Below are 25,810 nucleotides of genomic sequence, written 5' to 3'. Positions count from 1 at the left end.
ACTCTTGTGCTGTAAGGAGTGAGGAAGGGGATGATTTCAGAGAAACCTGAGAAGATTTGTATGAACAGATGCAAAGGGAAGTAAGCAGAACCAAGCAAACAATTTATATAATAACAACAATCTTGTAAAAAAAAATAACTATGGGCAAGCCACTTAACCCCATTTGCCTTGCCAAAAACCTAAAAAAAAAAAAAAAAAACCAAATAACTATGAAAAATTCAGGAATCCTATTTGAAGCAAATCCAAGAGGATTCCATGATTCCAAGAGGACTCATGATAAAACCTGTCACTCATAGGATTTGATAGACTCATAGGATTTGATAGACTCATAGGGCATACTGAGACATTTATTTTTTGAACATAGCCCATATAAAAATTTATTTTTTTTTTGCTTGAATACACAAGTTTATAATAGGGATTTTGTTTTATTTTCTTTCTCAATACAGGGAGAGAAGGTAATCTTCCATTGAATAAAAAAAATTTAAATTTCAGTTAAAATAAAATTTCCATGTTCTAAGCAAAAAATAAAGCTAGAGACTCTAAGAAAAATAAAATAGGCACCAACATGAATTGGAGGATGGCTAAAGAAATTGTAGTGCATGAATGTAGTAAAATACTACTGAATTGTATTCAACAAGGAATATAAAGAATACTGGGATGCATAGGAAGACTTACATGACCCAATACAGGTCAAGTTAGCAGATCTAGGAAAACAATTTCCATGAGGAAAGAATAACAACAAAATAATGAAAACTGAAGGCTGTTGAAATCAAAATCAAGTTCTGACTTTCAAAGAAAAGATATAAAAAGTACCCTCTTTCCTTCTTTGAAAAAGTGTGAGATTCTGGATACAGAACATTGATAATAATGTCAGATTATTTTGATATTTTGGCTAGTTTTGCTAAACTTATTTGTTCCTCTTTTATTCTTTGTCATAATAGCATTTAAAATTTGTAGAGTTCTTTACAAATCTTATATCATTTGATCATCAAACAACTCTCCAAAACAGAAAAAAATAAAAGTATATTTCAAATTTTCACTGAGCAAAGATCCAGATTTGAGTGAGGGGAGTGTAGCAGCCCTGGAGACAGAAGGCTCTGAGTTTGAATTCAGCCTCAGACACTTGACATTTACTAGCTATGTGAACTTGGGCAAATCACTTAACTCTGATTGCCTCGAATCCAGGGTCATCTCCAGTCATTCTGATTCCTATCTGGCCATTGCACCCAGATGTCTCCAGAAGGGAAGGTGAGGCTGGTGAGTCACAGCCCCTCTCACTCAAATCCATTTCACATGCACATCATGGCATCACTTCCCCAATGTCATGGTCTTCTTCAAGGACAAACATCATCATCATCATCATCATCAAACTGGATAGAGCTCTTAACTTAGACTTAGGAAGACTAGAGTTCAGAGCCAGTCTCTTGACACTTTCCCAGCTGGGGTAGGGGCCTTAACTTATCTCACCCTTAGTTTCCCCATCTGGAAAAAGGGAGGGGAAAAGATAGCCCCTCCCTCATAGGGTTGTTCGGAGGACAAAGTTGTAGTTGCAAATTTTAAAGCACTATATAAATGCTAGCTATTATTATTATTATTATTATTATTATTATTATTATTATTATTATTATTATTATTATTATTATTATTGTCCTTGTCCTGTCACCTCCCTAATTTCTTCATGGAAGAGTCCTTCCTCAGCTAATCTGGAAAGGCAGGAGTAGGACATTATTTAGGGTTTTGCTTTCCATTACTCCAAAGCCTTCAGACAAGGATAATATGAAAAAATACTTTCCTGATATTTCTAAAAAAAGTGAGTGGGTGCTTGAGATGAGAGGTTAGAGCACTGAGTGGGAGGAAAAGGCTTGCTGAGTTGATCTGAGAAGAAATCAAGATCAGAGAAGCTGATACCTTTTCCTGGGGCTGGATGCTATGGATGCCCCAGGTCCTAGAAGACAACAGCACTGAAATGAGGAAAGAGCTTACCTCCACCACAGGCCTGGATGAAGAAAAGCTTCGGTTTCCCTCCCAGGCTGGGACATCTGGACCCACTGAAGACATTCACAATTCTCTCAACTGAAATGGAGGCTCCATCTGTGCCATAGATGGCTCCAGGAAATTGGAGATGACTGGACTGAGAAAATAATAACAAAAATCAAAATTCACATGTCTGTGGTGCTTTATGATCTCCAATACCCCTATTATCCCTTGTTTACAATTAAGGAAATAGGCTGAGAGATTCTTGGTCAGGGTCACAAGAGTTTATGAAGGATTGAGACAGGATCTAAACCTGGGTCTCTTGACTCCAAATATGGTATCAGGTTAAGCTGCTTCCAAGAGAACAAAGGACCAGGACTTTCATGCTCCATAGCTGGTTCCCAGAAGTGGAAACTTTCTACTCTTTAGCTGGGGAGCAGGGCTGTCTGTAGGGGCAGGGATAAAGACTGGGATCGTGGGGAAGGCAATCTGCCCAGCTTTCCACATGTTCTCTCCCTAGAAAGGGGGAAGGCCCCTCCCAAGGGAATAAACTCCAGAAGACAGATTTGGGGTGAGAAGAGACCTCAGATGCCATTGAGTCCAGGCCTGTTTTACAAATGAGTCACCTGGGTCCCAGAGGGGAAGTGACCCCCTGAAGGACTTCAGTCCACTTATGAAACCATGAGGATCAATGAATGACTGAGGATGAAGAAGCTAGCATGGGTCAGAGACAAGGCTTAAACTCAAGACTGCCACTCTATCTCAGGTACCACTCTGTCAATCTATGATGAGTTAATTTAATTGGGAAACTCTTATGGAGTTCACATAGAATTAACCCACTTCTTCATCTCTGCAAGCAATGTTGGTAAATGGGGGAAGTGTGGATGGGAAGAGTGAGTGAAAGTCAATTCTGGTTGGATGTTAGGAAGAATGTCCTAAGCAGTAAGGTTGGATCAAGATGGGCTGGTCTACCTCAGTTATCTCTCATTGGGGGTCTTTGGGAAAAGGCTGGAGACCCCTGAGAGAGATATTGAGAAGGAATAACTTTTTTATAGTGAGGAAAGGTTTTTAAGCTCTTTACCTGGAGGATCTCCCTTGGTCCTTTCAGCAACCCTAAGAAGTAAGCATTATTATCACCATCCTCATTTTACAGATGAGGAAACAGAGACTGAGAGAGGCAAAGTCACTTGCCCAAGATCACACAGCTAGGAAGTGTCTGAGTGAGGATTTGCACCCAGTTCTGGGAAGCTGGGATGCCAAGCTTTCTGTTATTTCATACTGCTCTACATGTAGCATATACATTTTTGAAAGGATCAAACCCGGGGGATTGGCAGAGTGAAGTGAAAGAAATCCATCAAGGAAACATCTCCCAGAGTAGACTGGCCCCTGCTCCATCACTTCCTCTCACCCAGTTGCCTGGGACCCTGGGGATCAATGATTGACTGAGGATGAAGAGGCTAGCATGAGTCAGAGGCAAGGCTTAAACTTAAGGCTGCCACTCTATCCCAGCTACCACTCTGTCAATCTATGGTGAAAATTTAATTGGGAAACTCTTATGGAGTTCACATAGAATTAACCCACTTCTTCATCTCTTCAAGCAATGTTGGTACATGAGCTATGAGGATATTCAGAGTGGATTTTTTGCAAATACTTCTCATGAGCACTGAAAATTGAGATAATAAAGCTGTATGACCACAAGGGAATCAGTTTCCTAATCTATAAAATGGGATCACACCTTCAAGTAACCACCATTCAGGATGTTCATAAGGAAATCTCTGTCTGCCTCTGTAAACTCATCTGTAAAATGAAGATAATCTTTGTAACTGGGAGGTATCCAGAAATGATGCTGTAGAAAGACTTTTGGATTCAGATTCAGGTTTCTGAGTTCACATCCCATTTTAGCTGTTTATTAGTTAGGTGACTCTAAAAATGTCACTTAACACTTCGAGGCCTTAGTTCTCTAGGCCACACACAGGGTGTTCCCAAAGTCTTAATAATCAATAATCAATAATTACACTATTAAGGCTTAAAACTGTGAAAAGACTTTAGAGATGCCTTGTATTTTTTAATCAGAGGACTAGATCAGCTAACCAGTCCCTTCTAGTTCTAAATCTTAGGATTATTATTATCTTTGAGAGATCTGTTCACTACCAGAGGATCATAAGGTCATTGCTTTAAAAATGGAAGGGAGATCAGGAGGCCATCATTCCAGCCCCATCACCTTCCAGAGAAGATATAAAAGAAACAGAGAAGTTAGGGGACTTGCCCAGGGTCATACAGCTGATAAGAATCTGAGGTAAGTTCTGAACCTGGGTCTTTCTGAATCCAAGGTCAGGTGCCCATCTCTGGACCTGCCACAACAACTCAAAAAAGTCAGAAAGGAGGGCAGCCAGGTGGCACAGTGGATAGAGTACCAGCCCTAGAGTCAGAAGGACCTGAGTTTCAAATCTGGTCTCAGACATTTGATACTTTCTAGCTATGTGACTTTGGGCAACTCACTTAACCCTACTGCCCCACAAAAACAAACAAACAACAAAAACAGTCAGAAGTCTGGAATCCATATCCTCCCTCCTTCCAAGACACCTCTGACTATAGGATATTTCTCCAGCAAGCACAACTCAGGAGCAATGACCTCCTCAAGTACTTTTCTCATCCCTTGGTTCTTGATGGGAATCACTTTTATATTCTGTATATTCCTTATCTGAGAACATTCATTTCTCTCCAAGAGAAACTCTCTGAGGGCAAGGAGTATCTCACTTCCCTTTTTGTATGTATCATCAGTGAGTAGCACAATGCCAGGCCCATGGGACCTTAATAAATGTGTCTTTTCAAGTCTCCAAGCAGTTGAGTGGTGCAGAGAATAGATCACTGACTCTGGAATCAGGAGGACCTTGGTTCAAATACAGCCTTAATCACTTACTAGTTGTGTGACTTTGGGCAAGTCACTTAACCTGGATTTTTTCCGAGAAGACTTCAAGTAAACAAGAAGTCAGAAGACTGAAGCAGCTGTCTCCAAAGAGGGTTTTTACCTGACAACCATGAGACAGAATGACTACCACACAGCAGTCCAGGGCACTGTGATCCCTCTTGGCCAGTTGCTGCAAGGTTTTTCCCATTCCCTGTGGGCAAGAAGACCTGGTAAGTCAGAGGGTTGAGGTATGGGACTCCCTTAAATGTCCCCCCCTCAACTTCCAGGCTCAGCTGTCAGGAGAAATAAGCCAGAATGAGCCAGGGCATGACCAGTAACAAGAATAAGAATGTGGAGAGAGGGAAAAAATGAGGGAAGCCCACAGGCCATTTGTCCTGTGCCTGCCCATGCTAGGATCAACAGAGATCTGATGAAGCCTTCAACATTTCATCTAAGGAATGTCTAGGTATTTCACAACCTGGTGCTGCCCTTCCTACCTTTCTGGTCTAATGAGATGACTCCTCTCTGCTCTCTTGGTACCCATTTGCTATCCCACACCTGGGATGCCTTTCTATCACACAGTCCCATTCCTGCAATACCTAGCTTCCTTCAAGACTCAGCCCAAGAACCCCTTCCAAGATGGAGCCTTCCCTACTCAACTATGACCACCACCCACCCAGTACTAGTACCCTCCCTCTAGATTGATTACCTTGTTTTGAATATATTTCATATACTCAATAAATATATGCCTATTAGGTATATATTTTATATATGTATTCAAGTGTATGTTTATCTTCCCCATAAAACTATAAGCTCCTTAAGGGTAAAGGACTGTTTTACTTCTCTAAACCTAGCAAAATAGTTGACCCTAAATTTGTTGACTGAGTGATTCCTTTTTATCATCATCATTTTTAAACACCAGCAGACTATAATGTCTAGAAATAGATTGCAGGAATGTGTCTGATTTAAATTCAGCAAACATTTATTAAAATCTTCCTTGAAAGAGATGGAGAACATCATTAAAAACAAACTAGATAATTTTGATTACATTAAACTAAAAAGCTTTTGCACAGACAAAACCATCGAAACCAAGATCTAAATAAATATAGTAAATTAGGAAACAATTTATATAATTAATATTTCTGACAAAGGACTCATTTCTAAAATATATAGAGAACTGAGTCAAATTTATAAAAAAAAAAACACGCCCCAATCAACAAATAGTCAAAGGATATGCAAAGGTCATTTACAGATGGCAAAATCAAAGCTATCCATAGTCATATGAAAAATTGCTCTAAATCATTATTGACTACAGAAATGCAAATTAAAGCATCTCTGAGGTACCACCTCATACCTCCAGCCTGGCCAATATGACCAGAAAGGACAATGATCAATGTTGGAAGGGATGTGGGAAATCTGGGACACTAATACATCGTTGGTGGAACTGTGAACTCATCCAACCTTTCTGGAGAGCAATTTGGAATTACACCCAAAGGGCAATAAAAATGCGCATCCCCTTTTATCCAGCAATACCACTACTGGGTCTATACCCTGAAGAGATCATGAAAAACTTCACTTGTACAAAAATATTCATAGCAGCCCTGTTTGTGGTGGCAAAGAATTGGAAATTGAATGAATGTCCATCAATTGGGGAATGGCTTAACAAACTGTGGTATATGTATGGCATGGAATACTATTGTTCTATTAGAAACCAGGAGGTTCAGAGAAGCCTGAAAGGATTTGCATAAACTGATGCTAAGCGAGATGAGCAAAACCAGAACAACACTGTACATCCTAATAGCAACATTGGAGTGATAATCAATCTTAATGGACTTACTCATTCCATCAGTGCAACAACCAAGGACAATTTTGGGCTATCTGAGATGGAGAATATCATCTGTATCCAGAGAAAGAATTGTGGACTTTGAACAAAGACCAAAGATTATTACCTTCAAGTTGGAAAAAAAAAACCGTTATCTTATTATGTAACTTTGCTATCTCTTATACTTTATTTTTCTTCCTTAAGGATATGATTTCTCTCTCATCACATTCAACTGAGATCAATGTATACCATGGAAATAATGTAAAGACCAACAGTATGTCTTCTGTGGGGGGTGGGGAGTGGGGGGAGGGAAGCAAGAATGGGGGAAAAATTGTGAAACTCAAAATAAATAAAATCTTTCTGAAAAAGAATATGATTTCTCTCTCAAGACATTCAATTTAAATCAATGTATAGCATGGAAATAATGTAAAGACTATCAGATAGCCTTCTGTGGGGGGTGAGGGGAGGGAAGCAAGATTAGAGGAAAAAACATAGAACTCAAAAAGGAAGAAAGAAAGAAAGGAAGAAAGGAAGGAAGAAAGGAAGGAAGGAAGGAAGGAAGGAAGGAAGGAAGGAAGGAAGGAAGGAAGGAAGGAAGGAAGGAAGGAAGGAAGAAAACTTCCTTGATTTCCCCCCTGTTTACAATGATCTTCCTACTCAGACCTGAAAGTAGCAAGACGGTGAAGAGGCTAGAGTGCTGGGTCTATTTATTATTTTGTTTTGTTTTATTTTGCAAGGCAATGAAGTTAAGTGACTTGCCTAAGGCCACACAGCTAGGTAATTATTAAGTGTCTGAGGCTGGATTTGAACTCAGGTCCTCCTGACTTCAGGGCTGGTGCTCTATCCACTGAGCCACTTAGTTGCCCCTGAGTGCTGGATCTAGAGTGAGGAAGACTAAGTTTCTTATATTCAAATCTTGCCTCAGACACTTACTAGCTGTGTGACCCTGTGCAAGTCACTTCACCCTGTTTGTCTCAGTTTCCTCATTTGTCAAATCAGCAGGAGAAGGAAATGGCAAACAATTCCAGTTTCTTTGTCAAGAAAACTCCAAATGGGATTAGGAAGAGTTGGTCCTGACTGAACAGCATCACCAGAATATAGCCCATCTGTGATTCCCTCATCATATAATGTCTATTATAAATATCTGTGATAGTTTCTTAAGCCCCTACTAAACTATAAACTCCTTGAGGGCAGGGTCATTTCTTATCTTAATTTCACTTCTCCCATGAATGGTCAGACTCTAGAGAATCATGGAACAAATTACAGAAACCGATGCTGAGCAAAGGGAGTAGAACCAAGAGAAAATTATAAATGTGATTAACATTGTGAGTTAATTGACCAACTATGATGGATGCAACTCCTGTCAGCAGTTCAGAGAGCTAAGACAACCCTGGGAGATCTGCTATGGACAATACCATCCTTATCTAGACTAAGAAAAAACAAAACAATAACAAAAAAAAAAACCTACAGAATCTGAATGAATACTACATTTACTTTTTTAAAATGTCTCTTATGTTTTTCCTTCCTATGTCATGGTTTTCTTTCTTTTCCCTTAGTCCTAAATTCCTCATACAGAAAATGACTATTTGTAAACACGTTAAATAAAAAAATGTATATATAAAATGTTTACCACTGAGGAAATGGGGTGGCAAGGGAAAGTGGAAGGAAGTTATGTAACTTATAAAATATGCATGTGCATGTGGATGAATGTTGAAAATTTTTCATAATATGTAACTGGGAAAATAAAATAAAAAATCAATTGAGGGAAAAAATTCACTTCTCCCAAAGGAGAGACTCTCTGTATTTTGGGGGTGTTTAACAAGTATACAGAAAATTTCTTAACAATGACACCACTCGGGGCGGCTAGGTGGCCTAGTGGATAAAGCATCAGCCCTGGAGTCAGGAGGACCTGGGTTCAAATCCAGCCTCAGACACTTAATAATTACCTAGCTGTGTGGCTTTGGGTAAGCCACTTAACCCCATCTGCCTTGCAAAAAAACTTTAAAAAAAAGTGTATTACCCAAGGATGTAGTGAGTTCCCTATCATGGAGGTATTCAAACAGAAACCAGATGACTACTTGTCAGGGAAATTATTTCAATCATTTATAGTCATTTCAGACTCTTGTTGACACCTATTTGGGATTTTCTTGACAAAGACACTGGAGTAGTTTGCCATTTCCTTCTCCTGCTCGTTTGACAGATGAGGAAATTGATGCAGAGTGAAGTGACTTACCCAAGGTCACACAGCTAATAAGTATCTAAGGTTGGATTTAAACTCAAGAAGATGAGTCTTCCTGATTCTAGGGCAGAATTTGATCCACCCATCTAACCTAGCTGCCCAGAGAGTGGATTTTCACCAGGCAGATGACCTTTGAGCTCCCTTCCAAATGATTCTGTTCCAATGAATGATTTTATGAAATTTTTACTATATTCATGGGCAGTATGGCTCAGTTGAACTTGGGAGTCAGGAAGACCTGATTTCGTATCTTGCCCCTCTTGGCTGTGACAGTAATATCAAATTCTCAAATAGTTTCTCCAGTATCCAGTCAAACTGGAAAAACTTCAAGCACGGGTCCAACAATTTCATGTCTTTTATCTGAGGATCAGTTTAGTGCAGACAGGCCTATCCTTAGAAGGCTGGTCAACAAGTGACCATTCTTTCTAACCACAGCTGGCATTTATATATACCTTTTAATAATGAAAAAGCACTTTACATAAATGATCTTATCTGAATAGCACAACAACCCTATTAGGGAGATAGGATTTTCACCATTTTACAGATGAGGAAACTGAGGCTTACAAAGGTTACTTACTTGCTTATGGTCACATAGATAAAAAGTATCAGAGGTAAGATTCAGTGATCTATTCTACTTCTCTTTCTTTTTTTTTTATAATTTTTTAAATTTTCATTTATGGAATAAAGCCAACATTTCCAAACCATAGTAAAATTTTAAAAAAAAGTTGATCATGCATTAAAATGCAAATCTAATATGCACAATTTGCCATTCCTTTCACATATACAACAAAATTATCATGTAAATTTCTTTTTTTCTTCCCTCCTCCCCCCCACCCTAGAGATGGCTGAAATTAGACATAAATAGGTATATGTAAAATTATTCTAGACATACTTTGATTTATTAGTTCTTTCTCTGGATGCAGATGACATCTTTCATCATGTGTCCTTTGTGGTTAATCTGGGTACTTATAATGGACTTATTCACTCAAAGTTGTTCTTAAAACCTTATTGCTGTTACCATATACAATATTTTCTTGGTTCTGCTCATTTTGCTCCTCATTATTTTGTATAAGTCTTTCTATGTTTTTCTAAAGCCATTAAGCTCATCATTTCTTACAGTACAATAGTATTCTATCACAATCTTGTTCAGTCATTCCCCAACTGATGGGCATCCCCTCAATTTCCATTTCTTTACCACCAGAAAGAGAACTGCTATAAACATCTTAAGAAATTTGGTTATCTTCCTTTTTCCCTGATCATCTTTGGAAATAGACCATCTAAGGGAAGAACTAGTGGAAATGGTGGCCTCTGAGTTGAGCAATTCAGGAAGACAGGGTCTCTGAGGGGCAGAGAAGGGAAGATAACATAGTGTCAGAGGAGGCATTTCTGACCCCAAACCCAGGCTACTGCTGTTTCCCAAGCTTTCCTGCCCCTAGTTCCTGCTATGGAGGAGATACAAAAACAAATAAAACACATGGTTCCCTTCTCATTGTACTAGCGTACTTATTCTTAACAGTAAAATTTTTCCCAATTCATTCTAGTCCTTCAGCCTTTGTTTGGATTTTGTGTATTTGACCTTAGCTAGAGTGAATGAAAAGACCCAAGAGAAAGTATGTGGATTAGCCACCCTGATCAGGCCCTGCCTCTCCCAAGGAAGATGGACCACCATAGGCATTCATTACCTTTGCAGTCAGGTTACACTCGACCTCCACAGCAAAATGTAGAGCCTGGAAGCGTTTTTGCATCTTTTCACAGTCAATGTTGGAGCCTGTTCGGACAGAAAGGCCTGAGGAAGCATCAAAGTCCATGTTGTTGATGATGAGGCAGTAGCCACATGGATCTGAGTTCAGAGAATACACCTGTCCAACCTGGAAGAAGCAAAAGGTAAACCTGGGCCTGGTTGGGGTCCCCCAAAGAGAAACTGCCCGGATGAAATGAAGCTATTCAGGACTTTTATAGGAAGACTTCTATGAACTGATGTAGACTAAAGCAAGAGGGATTAGGAAAAACAAATCATACAAGTACTATGATAATATCAACAAGAAGAACAAGAGCTGACATAAAATTTTATTCTAAATAAATTAAATTTAAAGTTAAAATTAAATTTAAAAAACTGAATGCTAATTGAATGCTAGTTTAGACCCCAATAGGAAAGGAGAAAATGTACCTCAATCCTTTCTTAGTTCATGTGGGGGACCATGCGTGTGGAACACTGGTCAATTTTGTTGAACTAATTTTTTTCCTTTCTGTTTTATTTTTTTAGTTTTCCTTTCTGTTTAATTTTTTAATTTTATTTTTTGTTATAAAAGATGCCTCTCAAGGGGGTGGGACAAGAGAAGATATTTGAGAAAATGGAGAGAAAAATGAAAAATATCAATACAATTTTATATGATACTAGTGATGATGATGATGATAATAATAATATAGTCTTAGAGAAAGTTGGCTGCCTTTTCATTAACACTAGGGGAAGGGGCAGCCAGGTGGCACAGTGGACAAAACACCAGCCCTGAAATCAGGAGTACCTGGGTTCGAAATCCGGTCTCAGACACTTAATAATTACCTAACTGTGTGGCCTTAACCCCACTTAAGCCACTTAACCCCATTTGCCTTACAAAAACCTGAAAAAAAAAACACTAGGGGAAAATATACGAGGGCAGGGACTGGTGGTGATGATGATGATGATGATGATGTTGATATTTATCCTTTGTCCTGGAAGAAAACCAAGACATCAGGGAGGTGATACCATGACAAGCACATGAATTGGATTTGAGTGAGAGAGGCCATGCTAAGTTACCAGCCTCACTTTCTCCTCAGGAGCCATCTGGATCTAGATCCAGTGGCCAGATATAAATCAGGATGACTGGAGATAGCTCTGGATATGAGACTATCGGGGTTAAGTGACTTGTCCAAGGTCACAAAGCTAGTAAGTGTCAAGTGACTGAGGCTGGATGTGAGCTAGGTGGGCAGTGAATGGGGCAGGGACTGGTATACTGTTGATGAAGAACACAAAGGGGGAATGGACTAAGACTTAATGGAGACTTACCATAGCAGTATCTCTCCCACGTTGGTTTGGTTCTGGCACCATAATATCTGTGTGAAAACAGGATATGTGAACAAAGAAGGCATGAATAGAAAGAAAAGTCCCATGTGCACCAACACATTCACAGCAGGACTGTTTGTAAGAGCAAGAAGCGAAAAACCAATTCATTAAAGTCAGAACCACAAAATCTTCAAGCAGGAAAGATCATTACTGATTAACCTTTCCTACCTGTATCTTGAAAAGTATCCACCATCCAAGTTTCTCCTGTTTATAGCTTCTTTGTACATAGTTGTTTACATGTTGCCTCCCATTAAGTTGTGAGCTCATCACCATGATTTTGTCTCTCTTTGTACTCCCAGGGCTTAGCACAATGGGGGTCCTGGTAGAAGCTTAATAGATGCCTGTATTTACTTCTCTGACATCTTATTATTGCTCTCAAGTCTATCCTCAAAGATCAAATATAGCATCTCTATCTGTCTCCAGCTGCATAGTTCTTCAAATGTTGTTGATGTTGTTGCTTGTCCCTTGACCTCAAAGAAGACCATGACATCACAGAAGTGATGCCATGACAAGCATGTAAACTGGATTTGAGTGGGGGAGTCGGGAAGCTGTGGAGAGTCACCAGCTTCACTTTCTCCTCTAGAGTCATCTGGGTCTAGAGGCCAGATATGAATCAGGATAACTTGAGACAGCCCTCAGTCCTTCAAATTCTTTAACACAGTTATAATATCTATCACCACTTCCCCATCACCTTGGCTGCCCTCCATTGGATACTCTCCAGTATATCTGTACCCCTCTTAAAATATATCATCCCAAAGGGAGTATAAAACCAAAGATGTGGTCACTGAACAAACTCATGAACAAACTAGGAATATTCACTGTAAGAATGATCTAGAGCAGGAAATGGCAAACCACTATAGAATCTTTGCCAAGAAAATCCCAAATGGGGTCATGAAGAGTTGGACACAACCAAAAATGACTAAACCACAGCAATATGAAACAGTGCAGATGAAGAATGTAGAGAAACACAGGAAGATTTGTATGAACAGATAAAAAAGTAAAGAAATCATGGCCAAATGAACAATAAATAAAATAGTAAAAATGATGTAAATGAGGGCAGCAAGGAAAGACAGAGAATTCCATTGAATCCCCAGGTGACCATCACTAGCTAACTAGGTGCCCCTCATTCACTTCTTTTCTTTTAAGAAATGGTAAACATGTATTACAAGTAGGGGAGTGAGGAGGGTTATACTTAGAAATAAAACAGAAACTTAATGAGATCATCAAAACTGTTTTAAGTAATATAATGTTAAATACATATATATATAATATAATGTTATAAACAGTTTATAAAGAAAAAAAAGAAAATGGTGAACTCCAGAAGTGGAATGTAGTATCATTCAAAAATGCTAATATATGATTTTGCTTCCTTTTTTTTTTTTTAAGTAAGAAATACCAGGAGATCTCGAAGGTAACTGCCAATCTCTACCCAAGTCAACTCTAACTCTGGCAGAACTCCACCTTCCCCCCACTGGATCCTGAGCTTCTGATTGACCAGAACTCACTTTATCAGCACCCAGTTTACCTTTTCCTGGGTTATCTTCATGCATTATTGCCATGAATGTTTGTCAAACAACAAGAATTCATGCAACACATTCTATGGCACAGAAAATGTGCTAAGCACTAAGGATACAAAGAAAGGCAAAAATTCTGGTCCCTGCCCTCAAGGAGCTTATGTTCTATTGGAAGGAGGGGAATAACATGTAAACAGCCATATATGTACAAAATAAATACAGTATAAATGGGAGATAAATGATAATGATGATGATGATGATGATGATGATGATGTTTATGATGATGATATTGTTTATCCTTCACTGGAAAGGGGAAGGGTGGAGTGGGGGAGAAGGGACCAGAAAGGTCTCTTATAGAATATCTGAGGCATTTGAGCTGACTCTTGGAAGAAGCCAGGAGGCAAAGAAAGGAGAAGAGAATGTCCTAGTCATGGGGGACCACTAGAAAAATGAAAAAGGCCTGGAGTTAAGAGATGATGCAGAAAACAGGAAGGTTTGTGTTTTTGGATCATTAAGCAAGTGGAGGGTAATAAAGTAATTAAGAAGCCTAGAAAGGTAGGAAAGGCCAATTGGTGAAGAGCTTCTACACAAGAATTTTCAGAAGAATGGGCTTGGAATGCTAAGAACAGAGATAAGACTGTGGATCAGGAAGGGCATTCTGTAGAGGCTTCCTGTAGAATATATCACATCTGCTGGGCCTTGAAGAATGCTGTAAGGGTCCAAAAAGCACCAAGAAGACAACCTCAGAGCCCACCATCCACAGAAGGAATAGCCATCCAAACCTGGACTTACTGGAGACAAGAAAGAAGAAATGAGAGGGGCATCTGTTTTCTACATGACAGATGGAACTGAGAAAACAGAAGTGAAGAATTCAAAGTTGCTGTGAGAGCTTTGGGCTGTGAAAATAAAAAAGCAAAAAGAAAAGCCTAGAAATGACTGAAAAGAATACAAAGGAAATTCTGAATTTTGATGATGATGAAAAATGAAAATTGCTTTCAAAAGCCCCTGGGGGGGTGGCTAGGTGGCACAGTGAAGAGAGCACCGGCCCTGGAATCAGGAGGATCTGAGTTCAAATCCAGCCTCAGACACTTAATAATTACCTAGCTGTGTGGCCTTGGGCAAGCCACTTAACCCCATTGCCTTGCAAAAAAATAAAACTAAAAAAAAAAAGCCCCTGGGCCCAGACAACTCATGGAAAGACTCACTGGTGAGGAACCCCAAGAAATGATAACATTTGAGAAACAAAGAGATGGAGGGCTCAGAAAAGTTCATGAGTTCTCATGAGACTCAAGGAGTTCCTGAGACTCATGGAAAAGAATGTTTTTCATTCCTCTAGTATTTTTTTTGGCGGGGGGGAGGGGTTTGCATGGCAGTGGGGTTAAATGACTTGCCCAAGGTCACACAGCTAGGTAATTGTTAAGTGTCTGAGATCAGATTTGAAGTCAGGTCCTTCTGATTCCAGGGCAGGTGCTCTATCCACTGTGTCACCTAGCCATCCTTCATTCCTCAAATGTTAATAGTCAAAGGATATGAACAAGCACTTCTCAGGGGAAGAAATTAAAGTGACCAAGAAAAAATTCTTAAGGGGCAACTGAGGATAGAGCACCAGTAGTCAGGAGGATCTGAGTTCAAATTCAGCTTCAGACACTTATTAGCTGTATGACCCTGGGTAAATCATTTAACTCCAATTGCCAAGGAAGGGGAGGGGAGGGGAGGGGAGGGGAGGGGAGGGAAGGGGAGGGGAGGGAAGGGAAGGGAAGGGGAGGGAAGGGAAGGGAAGGGGAGGGGAGGGAAGGGAAGGGAAGGGGAGGGAAGGGAAGGGAAGGGAAGGGAAGGGGAGGGGAGGGATGGAAAGAAAAAGAGAGAAAGAAAGAAAGGGTCTTGAGTGGTTCTAGCAACAAAATGATCCTGACATACCAGAACAGAAAAGAGTCGAGTTTTCTCCTGGTAGGAGGTAAAGAAATCTATGATCAAAAGAATTGACTAAGCTAGGCACAGTGCCAGGCCCTGGGGGCACAAATGCAAAGAATGAAACAGTCTTATTCCAAAAAAGCTTACAAGCTAAGACCTCAGCTGTGTTCTGAAATATTAAGAAAGAATATTAGGCCAGAGTCCCAGAAGGTCATGGTCTCTCTCATTCAAAGATCTAATCAGTCTTCCTTAAAATGATTTATTTTTCTGCTCAAAGGGCAATAAAACTGCATAATCTTTGATCCAACATTACCACTACTAGATCTGTATCCCAAAGAGATCATGAAAAAGGGTAAAAAATCCACATGTACAAAAAAAAATACATATATATATATAGCAGTTCTTTTTGTAGTGGCAAAGAACTGGAAATTGAGGGTATGTCCATTAATTGGGGAATGACTGAATAACTGTGGTATATGCATGTGATGAAACACTATTGATCTATAACAAATCTTATGTGAAGGGACTTCAGAAGATCCTGGAAAGACTTGCAAGAACTGATGCTGAGTGAGATAAGCAGAACCAGAATATTAACAGCAAAATGGGGTTGATGATCAACTATGATGGACTTGATCATTTCTTCAGTACAATAATCAAAGACAGTACTAAAAAACTTCTGATGGAAAATATCATCCCACATCCAGAGAAGAAACTATGGTGTTTAACTACAGACCAAGGTTTACTCCAATTATTTTTAAAAAGTTTTATGAATTATGTCCTTTTTCTCTCTAATTCTTTTCTTCTTCCTTTTGGATATGATTTTTCTTGCAAAACAAGAGCCTATATTACATTACCTTCTGTCAGAGGGAGGGGAGAGGGAAGGAAGAAAGAAAAATGTCAAATAAAAAATAATTGTTGAAAACTGTTACATGTAGTTGGAAAAATAAATGAAGAAATGGGGGGAATAAGAAAAAAATGATTTATTCTGTTACAGGAAAGGAACTGAATTCTAAAACTAAGAGATTCAGGTTTATTTATAGTACTCAAAATAAGAGTGGAAGTGTCTTTGTTTAATCTAGGTTCTCAAAGAGTGATCCATCAATCTGTGGAAGTTCCCAATACCCTTTCAGGAGATCTTCAAGGTCAAAATTATTTTCATAATGATACTAACATGTTATTTGCCTCTAAAAAATTATCTTCCCTTTTCTAACTATGTATCTATATGAGGCCACATTTTCCTGAAATATTTCAATGAAAATAACATATCACAAGAGCCTGAATGTAGAGCAAATCTGAGAATCCAGTTGTCTTCTATTAAGTCAGACATTAAAGAGGTCTGCAAAACTATGAAAAACAAAATACTCATTTCACCAATTAAAAAAATTATTTTTCATCAAAATGTATTTATGTTAACATATGAGTATATATGGGGGTGGCTAGGTGGTGCAGTGGATAGAGCCACCGGCCCTGGAGTCAGGAGTACCTGAGTTCAAATCTGGCCTCAGACACTTAATAATTACCTAGCTGTGTGGCCTTGGGCAAGCCACTTAACCCCATTGCCTAGCAGAAACTTAAAAAAAACAAAAATACCATATGAGTACATATATTTTAACTGAATTAATAAGCAAATATTTAAGCTTTAATTTCTAATATGATAAATATTAATAGTTCAAACCCATCTCAACACAAACTCTTTGGGTGATAGTCTTCAATAATTTTTAAGAATGTTAAGGGGTCCTGAGAACAAACAGCATGATAACCTCTGGTTTATTCCAATTAAAGAGAAGAATCTCTTTGTTCATCTTTGACCAGATTAAAAAGAGTGTCAGGAAGATATTTCTCCAAGGGTGTGCCAACATTAATATTATTGTTGTTCTGTTTAAATTTATCTTAAAAAGTTGAGTTTAAATTATATATCTGTGTTTTAATCTACCACAGAATGTTGTCTTCTGCTTTAGGATTATTACAAAATATAAAGGGAAATTGCTTCAGTAATGAAGAATTCCAGTTAGGAAGAGCCTTTACTGCCTCTGGACATCACTCTCCAAGCAAGAATGCTGATTCATTAATAAATCATTTCTGACTGACTTTGACAAAAATGAGGGGTATAGAGTTTTTCTTCCACAGAGCTATGACTAAACCTGGATAAGAGGCTAATACCCAGTTTCCTTTGGGAAATGGCAGGTAAGTGAAGAAGGTTGTTAATTGTGGTATTTTTCCTTGATGACAAGGAAGGCTCAGTGAGGAAGGGTAGCATGAATAAGTCCAGAAACTGATGCAACAACAAAAGCCAACTTTAGAAGAAGGCAGAGAAGGAGGCCAAGAACTATGTAAAACACTTGAAAAAAGATTTTCATCCAGAATAACAAACTTTTAGTGCTTAAAATAAAATTTAAAAACCCACAAATTTTAATGACACAAGGAAGTTAGACTGAGTACAGGTACGAACTAAGACATACCCTTTGCTATATCCAATAATGGTGCTGCCCCTCGGTCTTCTTTCTTGTTGATGAGAGAGCCTGGGTCTAGTGGTCTTATGGGAACTTTTCTTACTGTAAAAGAAGCAGTTCATTCATATCTGAAGAAAGGTCCATTTTTGAGATTCAAGATTTCATAGATGAACTAGTTTTCCCTATTCTTTACATATTGAAATGTCCTTTTTTTAAATTTCATTTTTAAAAAAAGGGAAATTTAATTTAAAAATAAACATAAACCTATTACCTACCCACTCACCCCCAAAGTACCATTGGACTAAGACAACTACTCTGGTACTTCAAAGGATAAAGGATCACAAAACAAGGCCAAAAAGACTTCAAGGGTCATCAACCACCTCAATTTATAAATGATAAACCTGAGGCAAGTGAGGTAAAGTGATTTATCCAAGGACCTCAAGCTAGTGATGGTCAGATGAGAGGCAAAGCAACTTATCTAAGGATACCAATCTAGTGATGGTCAGATGAGAGGAGTCTACCCAGATCTCCAGATTTGCTAGATCATCCATTAGGAACTAGCAAAACTAACTAAATAAATGAATAAAATGGATGATAGAAAATAAGAAGGGGAAAGATAGAAAATGAGGCAGAGAGCCTAAGGATATAAGATGAAAGGAATAGATCAAAGGATCTCTAAGTTCCTTCCCAACTCTAAATCTTGTCCTGCCATGAAAACCTGTCAGCTGTTCAAATCAAGTCTTATAGTAGTAATAGTAGGAAGTAGTGATAGTGGTGGTGGTAGTAAGTAGGAGCAGTAGTAGTAGTATAGTAGTAGTGGTGGTGGTGGTGGTGGTGGTGGTTTTGGTAGTGGTGGTGGTAGTGGTTTTGGTAGCGGTGGTAAAGATGGTTATGGTGGTGGAGTTAGTAGTAAGTAGTAATATTTATTGTGCAGCATGGGAGACATTGGCAAAGGACTATCAGCATGGTATGCTCTCATCAAAAAGGGTGCTTTGCTCTGTGAGGAAGGCAGAATTGAAGCAGCTCAAGGAAAATGTGAGATATGTAAGTTTAGAATAAGTACCCCAGGTGTTCACATGGATTATTTGTACCTGACCTGTGGTAGAGCATTCCAAGCTCATATTGGTCTGATCAGCCACAGTTGAACACACTGTAATTTGTCTCAAACATAGTGATGTCATTTTGGTCTACTTCAATAACAAAGGACAAGAACCAAACAGTAGTGGTGATAGTAGTAGTAGTAGTAGTAGTAGTAGTAGTAGTAGTAGTAGTAGTAGTAGTAGTAGGCTTACACAAAAAGGGAAGTAAAATATGGGAGAAAAGGAAAGAAAACCACCAATTTAAATTCCTGCCTGGATTCTAATTCTGACAGGGCAGATTTCTTTGTTTTAAGAGAGACTAGCAGGACAGCTAGGTGGCACAGTGAAGAGAGCACCGGCCCTGGAGTCGGGGGGACCTGAGTTCAAATCCAGCCTCAGACACTTAATAATTACCTAGCTGTGTGGCCATGGGCAAGCCACTTAACCCCATTTTGCCTTGCAAAAACCTAAAAAAAAAAATGACTAGTGATAGATAAATCACTTTTCTATCTTTTATAGCTAAGAATATACATTTTTCTCCAATGAATATGCTAGTCTTTATGTAGAATCACCTTTGTTTTACAAAAGAAACATCTTTCTTTTCTTTGTTTCACACAATTTTACTCTGAATAATGTTTAGCTTTTGATTGTACCCTAAGAATTCAAACATAAGGAGGCTTATGAGGAGTCATGATTAAGGTAGAGTGTCAGTGGCAGAACAGACAGCTACTTGCTTCACTTCTATATGACTCCTTCAGTGTTACCCTCCTGATCCCAAATGGGCAAGTGTCGACCCTCTTGACTCCCTAAAAATAATTCCACTACAAATTCAAGGACACCAGCCACAAACATATAATAAGTGGGCTAAGACCCAGGCCTAAGAATTCATTAAGAATGCTGAGGGTACTGGATGGCCAAGTGTAAGAATGAGGGATGTTCAGACTGGAGAAAATAAGTCTTAAAAGAGAGAGGACAGCTGTCTTCAAGGGATGCCATATAGATAAGGGATGACTTGCTCTAATCTAGAACTAATGAGAGCTGTCCTAAAGTAGAATGGATTGCATTAAGAGATAGAAAGTTCTAACTTTAGATCTTTGAGCAAAGGCTGTATAACCACTTGAGATTCATTTTTTTAACCACTTAGGATTTTTAAAGATTGGGGTATGGTAGTCTATGAGGTCCCTTCCTACTATGAAGGAGAATAGCACTTAAGATAGTATTTACTGTTATCTGAGCATTATGTTCAGTGTTTTACGATTACAATCTCATTGGATCTTCATAACAACCCTTTTTTTATCTCAGTTTTACAGATAAGGAAATTGAGGCTAACAGAGTTAAAGTGACTTGTCCAGGATCAAACAGCAACTTGAATACAGGGCTTCCTGATTCCAGGTCCAGTTCTGTGTTCTATAGTGTCACCTAGCTACCTCTGGATCTAAGGGAATCCAAGATCCTAACCAGTCCTTCCTGACATTCAGTCAAGTGTCTGAGGCTGATTAGAACTCAAGTCCCCCTGATTCCAGGGGCTCTATCCACTGCCCTACTTACTAATCACTTATTGGCTGTGTGATCCTGGACAAAGCACTTAATTCTGATTGCCATGCATCCAGGGTCATTTCCAGTCATCCTGATCCTATCTGGCCACTGGATCCAGATGGCTATGGGGGAGAAAGTAAAGCTGGTGACTTAGCTCAACACCCCCTCACTGAAATTCAATTCATGTGCTTGTCATGGCATCACCTTCCTGATGTCATAGTCTTTTTCCAGAATGAAGGACAAACAATATTAGATATTCAGTGGCTACATCAGCCATCTTTCAGGACTTACAAGTATTGCTTGGTTCCCCAGTTCTTAGCATTTCAATTGGTTTGATGTCAACAGGGTCCAGTTGCTGGGTGGTGTTATTTTCACGGAGAAGATTTGCTAGAGAACATTGGCCAGTGTCTTCCAGGCAAGAGATAAATATGGGAAGGGCACACCTCCCTCGTGTCTGAAGATCTGTGATCAGCTTCCTGGCCTGGTCTCTCCGAGTGCCAGCCCTCTGTTTGGAAAAGTGCCAAGAAAGGAGATATATTATTCAATTACCAGGTGAGTTCTACCTTTTTCCCCCCTCAAAAAAAATTCATATTTTATTTTTTCCAACTACTTGTAAAAACAATTTTTAAACTATTTTTAAGTTTTGAATTCCAAATTCTTCCATCCCCTCTCCCCTCTCTGAGATGGTAAGAAATTGGATATTGGTTAAACATGTAAAACATTCCATATTAACACTTTTGAGGAGGGACAGGATGAAAAGAGAGAAAGAAAATAGGGGAAAAATGAGGGTGGGGAGGAATAGGATAGAGGGAAATACAGCTAACAATAGCAATTGTGGGGGGAAAAATATTGAAGCAACTTCTCTGAGAGACTTATGATAAAGAATCCATCTTAAAGACAAAGTTGTAGGTATCCGAATATAGATTGAAGCATACTTTTTTTTCTTTCATTTTATTTTTCTTGAGGTTTCTCTATCTTTATGAGCAGAGAAGGGATTATGTTTACTTTTACAAGACTCTTGTAGTAATGTGAAAAAAATCAATTAATTAATTAATTTTTTTTTAAATTGCCATATTAGCCATTTTGTACAATAAGACTCAAACAAAATAAAAAAAAGGAAAGTATACATACAACATAGTTTTTCTCTAGAGTGGGTGGCATTTTTCATCATGAATCCTTGGGATTGTCTTATTCACAGTTGTTCATTGCACAATGTTACTGTTAATGTGTACACTGTTCTCCTAGTTCTACTCAATTATATATCAGTTCTTATAAGTCTTTCCAGGTTTTTCTAAAATCATCATGTTCATCATTTCTTGTAGCACAACGACGTTCAATTACAATCATATATATCATAACTTGTTTAGCTATTTATCAATGGATGGATATTCTGTCAATTTTCAATTCTTAACCACCACAAAAAGAGCTGCTAGAAATATTTTTTTTTATAAATAGGCTCTTTTCTCATCTTCTTGTTTTTTAATCTCTTTAGGATATAGACCCAGGGGTGTTGCTAGGTAAAAGAGTATGCACAGTTTTATAGCCCTTTGGGCATAGTCCAAGATTGTTCTCCAGAACGGTAGGACAGGTTCAGAACTCTACCAACAGAACTGCACTAAATTTTTTTAAACTATCATTCGTAAGAAGCCAAAAGAAAATGAGTAGTTTTCAAAAGAAGAGGGAAGGAGCAAATATTATTAAGCACCCTGATAAGCACTTTATAATTATCTTATTTGATCCTCACAATAATCCTAGCAGCTAGGTGCTATTATTTACATCCATTTTATGGTTGAGAAAATTGAAGCAGCTAGAGGTTAAAATACCTGCCCGGGGTCACACAGGTAATACATATCTGAAGTCAAATTTGAACTCAAGTCTTCCTTTCTCCAGGCCAAGTTCTCTATTCACCTCACTAATTTATTGCGAACTTTCAACACCTTGTTAAAAAAAAAAAATTCAAATTTACTAATACTAAGAGAAGTGCAAATTTACTAATACTAAGGGAAATGCAAATTAACTCTGAGACTTTACCTCATCTTTGGCAAAGATAAGATATTTTTTATTTTGTGATAAAAATGTTGGAGCGGTTGTGGAACAACTGGTCAGAGGAATTATAAATTGATTCAGTCATTCTGGGAAATAGTTTAGAGTTATTCAAAAAAGGTCACTAATTATATGCACTCTTTGACCCAGCCTATTTCCCAAGGAAGTCAAAACAGAAGGAAAAATAACATATACCAAAAAAAAAAAAAAAAATGATTTCTATCAGAACCTTTAGAATGTCAAAGAAGGGGGACAGCTAGGTGGCGCACCCCTGGAGTCAGGAGTACCTGAGTTCAAATGTGACCTCAGACACTTAATAATTACCTAGCTGTGTGGCTTTGGGCAAGCCACTTAACCCCATTTGCCTTGCAAAAAACCTTAAAAAAAAAAAAAAAAAAAGAATGTCAAAGAAGGAAAATTGAGTCCCTATCCATTGGGGACTAGCTTAAGAAATTATTAATGTAATTTATAAATGTAATAGAAGATGATTTATTCCATATAATAGTCTCAGGAAGATTTGGATGAGCAAAGTAAAGCAAAATCAGGAGAATAATTTACAAAATAGACACAAAAGGAGAAAAGAAAAAACCCTGGAAGATTTTGTCTTCAGAGGACTTGAGCACATGGGGTATACCTCTTGGCAACAAATTAAAGATGAGGAGGTGAGAAAGAATGAGGAATCCAGGATATGAGCCTGGGGAACAGCAATTGAACCAGTTCAACATCAGAGAGAGAAACATGGCCAGTGTCAGAAGCAGAAATGAACCCAGGTATCTCCTGATTCCAAACTCAGTTTGATATAATAGAAAGAGCCCTCTTGAATTTGGAGTTTGACTCCCAGCTGTGTTCCTTCCCCCTTTCTGAGTCTTAATTTTCCCCTCTATAAAATAAAGTATACTGGATGATTTCAAGATCTTGTGATCTTCCACTATATTGTGTCTCTTCATGACAAATACAAAAGCACCCTAAGAACATGGGGAAAGTAATAGGTGATAAAAAAAATACATGATTAAATATATATATATACATATATATATATATGAAGAATTTATTTACCGGTTAGTATCAGAGCAACATTTTTTTGGAGGGGGGAAATGTGTTTTTGAATGCTACAGGCTGCATTTGGTTGATTTATGGAAAGTTTTTCTTTTAAGATCATAAATCTTAAGGCAGATGATAAGAAAGGCAGGATGGTCTAATGAAAAGAGCAATGAACCTTGAGTTGCCATGAAGAGTCCCAGTTTTAGTATCCTAATCCTCTGGACTTAATTTCACTTCATTTCTATGGGCCTTAGTTTCCTTGCCTGTAAAATGAAGGGACTGGTCTCTGAGTTCAGTTTTTTATCTTAGGATCTGAAGGTCTTTCTTCATCTCTCTAAGTCCTTTTCCTCATCTGTAGAACAGGAGTATCACCATTGATACTACTCCTTACAGCTTTATGGAGAGTGCTTTAACATAACACACCAAAGGTCGTCTGGGACACAGGAAGTCTCAGTCCTAGTACAAGAGGAAAGAGGAAGTAAAATGAGATGAGAAAGGAGCAAGAATAAATGTGAGGTTAGGCCCTGGGGCATCTGGGTTGGATAGTGCTGAGCAAGTGACTCAATAGACTGGGGAGTCAGTGCTCCCTCTGAAAAATCATTTTCTCTCTCTAACCTTAGTTTCCTCCTATGTAAACTGAGGATATTAGACCAGATGAATGCTACTTATAGTCTAGAGTTTTCAGAGAGTCTTTCAGGAAACCTTTAATATCAAAACTAATTTCATAATTATGCCAAAATTTTTTAATTTCTAATACACTAAGTATCAATAGATAAAACTCACCTAAACAAAAGCTCTCTTTTTTTTTTTAAGTTTTTGCAAGGCAATGGGGTTAAGTGGCTTGCCCAAGGCCACACAGCTAGGTAATTATTAGGTACCTGAGACCAGATTTGGACTCAGGTACCCCTGACTCCAAGGCCAGTGTTCTAACCACTGTGCCATCTAGCTGCCCCATCTTAATTATTTTTAAGAGTGTAAAGGGGTCCTAAGACCAAAATGTTTGTGAACTACAAAACTAGATGATCCCTAAGAGCCCTCTCAGCTCTGACATTATGTGTTCTAAGGACCCTCCCAGCTCTGACATTCTGAGTTCCAAGGACCCTACAATCTCTGACATCCTGTGTTCTAAGGGCCCTCCCACCTCTGACATTCTGTGTGTTCAAATCACAAAATAAATGCTCAAAGAAATTCTCACAGTGACCACCTAGTCCCAGACACACCCTAAAAAGCATGTCCATTATAACATAGCCAAGAAGCGGAGGCACAGCCCTCCCCACTTTAAATCCATTGACACACACGTCGTAGCATCACATCTCTGAAATCAAGGTCCTTTTTGAAAATGAAAAACAAACAGCAATCTAAGTGAGTAGGAGGATCTGCCACATGGCTAGCCAGTTGGCCACCACTCCATCCCCTCCCCTCCGTTCTTCTCCCCTTTCAGTCCACCCTTACTTGCAGGTACTCTACCCTAAGAAATGTTCATTTTGATCCTGAAATCTGGCTAGAAATCTAGGGGTTTGCAGGCCTCGCAGCTCCCCACCTGGATGTCCTCGATCATGTCGCGCGTGAACAGCTCCCGGGCCAGCAGCGGCTCCCAGAGCGGCTCCACCCGCAGCTCCTGCACCAGGCGCAGGCGGCTCTGCTGCAGGAGCTGCCGCTGGGCCTCCTCCATGGCCCGCACGGGCCGGGCCGGGACCGCCGAGGAGGACCGGGCCCAGGACCCCGGACCCAGCCTCCCGCTTCCGGGGCTGGCCCCGCCCGAGGGCGGCTCCGCGGCCCTGCCCCACCCCCTGCCAGTCGGCCCTTCCGTTCTCCTCTCCTCTCCCAGCATCATTGCTCCGTTATTCCTACTTGCCTCCCCCCCCGCCGTTTATAGCTCCTCAGTCATTCTTACTTTCCCTTCCTCTCTCCCTCTCTCTCTCTCTCCCCACCTCCCTTTCCTTCTGTTCCCTCTCCTGTTATCTCTCTGTCTCTGTCTCTTTCCCTCTCCTCTTCCTTTTGTTCTTTTCCCTCTCTCATTTATCTCTCTGTCTCTGACTGTCCTCTCTCTGTCTTTCTCTCTCCCCACCTCCCTTTCCCTCTCCCCTCCCTTTCCCTCTCTCATTTATCTCTCTGTCTCTGTCTCTTTTTCTCTCTCCACTCCTTTCCTTCTCCTCTCCTTTTCCTTCTGTTCCCTCTCCCGTTCTCTCTCTGTGT

General features: G+C 39.3%; 1 protein-coding gene across 2 annotated transcripts in view; it reads right to left on the bottom strand.

The window, feature by feature from the left end:
• Positions 1 to 25,340, bottom strand: part of CASP9 (caspase 9) — a 32,567-nt gene extending 7,227 nt beyond the window's left edge. Inside the window, exons 1-7 of one of the 2 annotated variants that reach the window (XM_074218374.1) lie at positions 25,155 to 25,337; positions 20,822 to 21,035; positions 17,925 to 18,017; positions 11,984 to 12,030; positions 10,623 to 10,808; positions 5,004 to 5,093; positions 1,984 to 2,131 (exon numbers count right to left, since the gene is read on the bottom strand). In XM_074218374.1, coding sequence (XP_074074475.1) covers positions 1,984 to 2,131; positions 5,004 to 5,093; positions 10,623 to 10,808; positions 11,984 to 12,030; positions 17,925 to 18,017; positions 20,822 to 21,035; positions 25,155 to 25,286 — 910 coding nt within the window. In that variant the 5' untranslated portion in view covers positions 25,287 to 25,337. Of the gene's footprint in view, positions 1 to 1,983; positions 2,132 to 5,003; positions 5,094 to 10,622; positions 10,809 to 11,983; positions 12,031 to 17,924; positions 18,018 to 20,821; positions 21,036 to 25,154 lie in introns of both variants that reach the window. The other variant, XM_074218375.1, reaches the window with a different exon arrangement.
• Between the last annotated feature and the right edge of the window lie 470 nt (positions 25,341 to 25,810).

The sequence above is a fragment of the Macrotis lagotis genome, chromosome 1 (assembly GCF_037893015.1).
Source record: "Macrotis lagotis isolate mMagLag1 chromosome 1, bilby.v1.9.chrom.fasta, whole genome shotgun sequence".
In the NCBI taxonomy this organism is placed as follows: Eukaryota; Metazoa; Chordata; class Mammalia; order Peramelemorphia; family Peramelidae; genus Macrotis; species Macrotis lagotis.
This window is presented reverse-complemented; position numbering and strand designations above follow the sequence as displayed.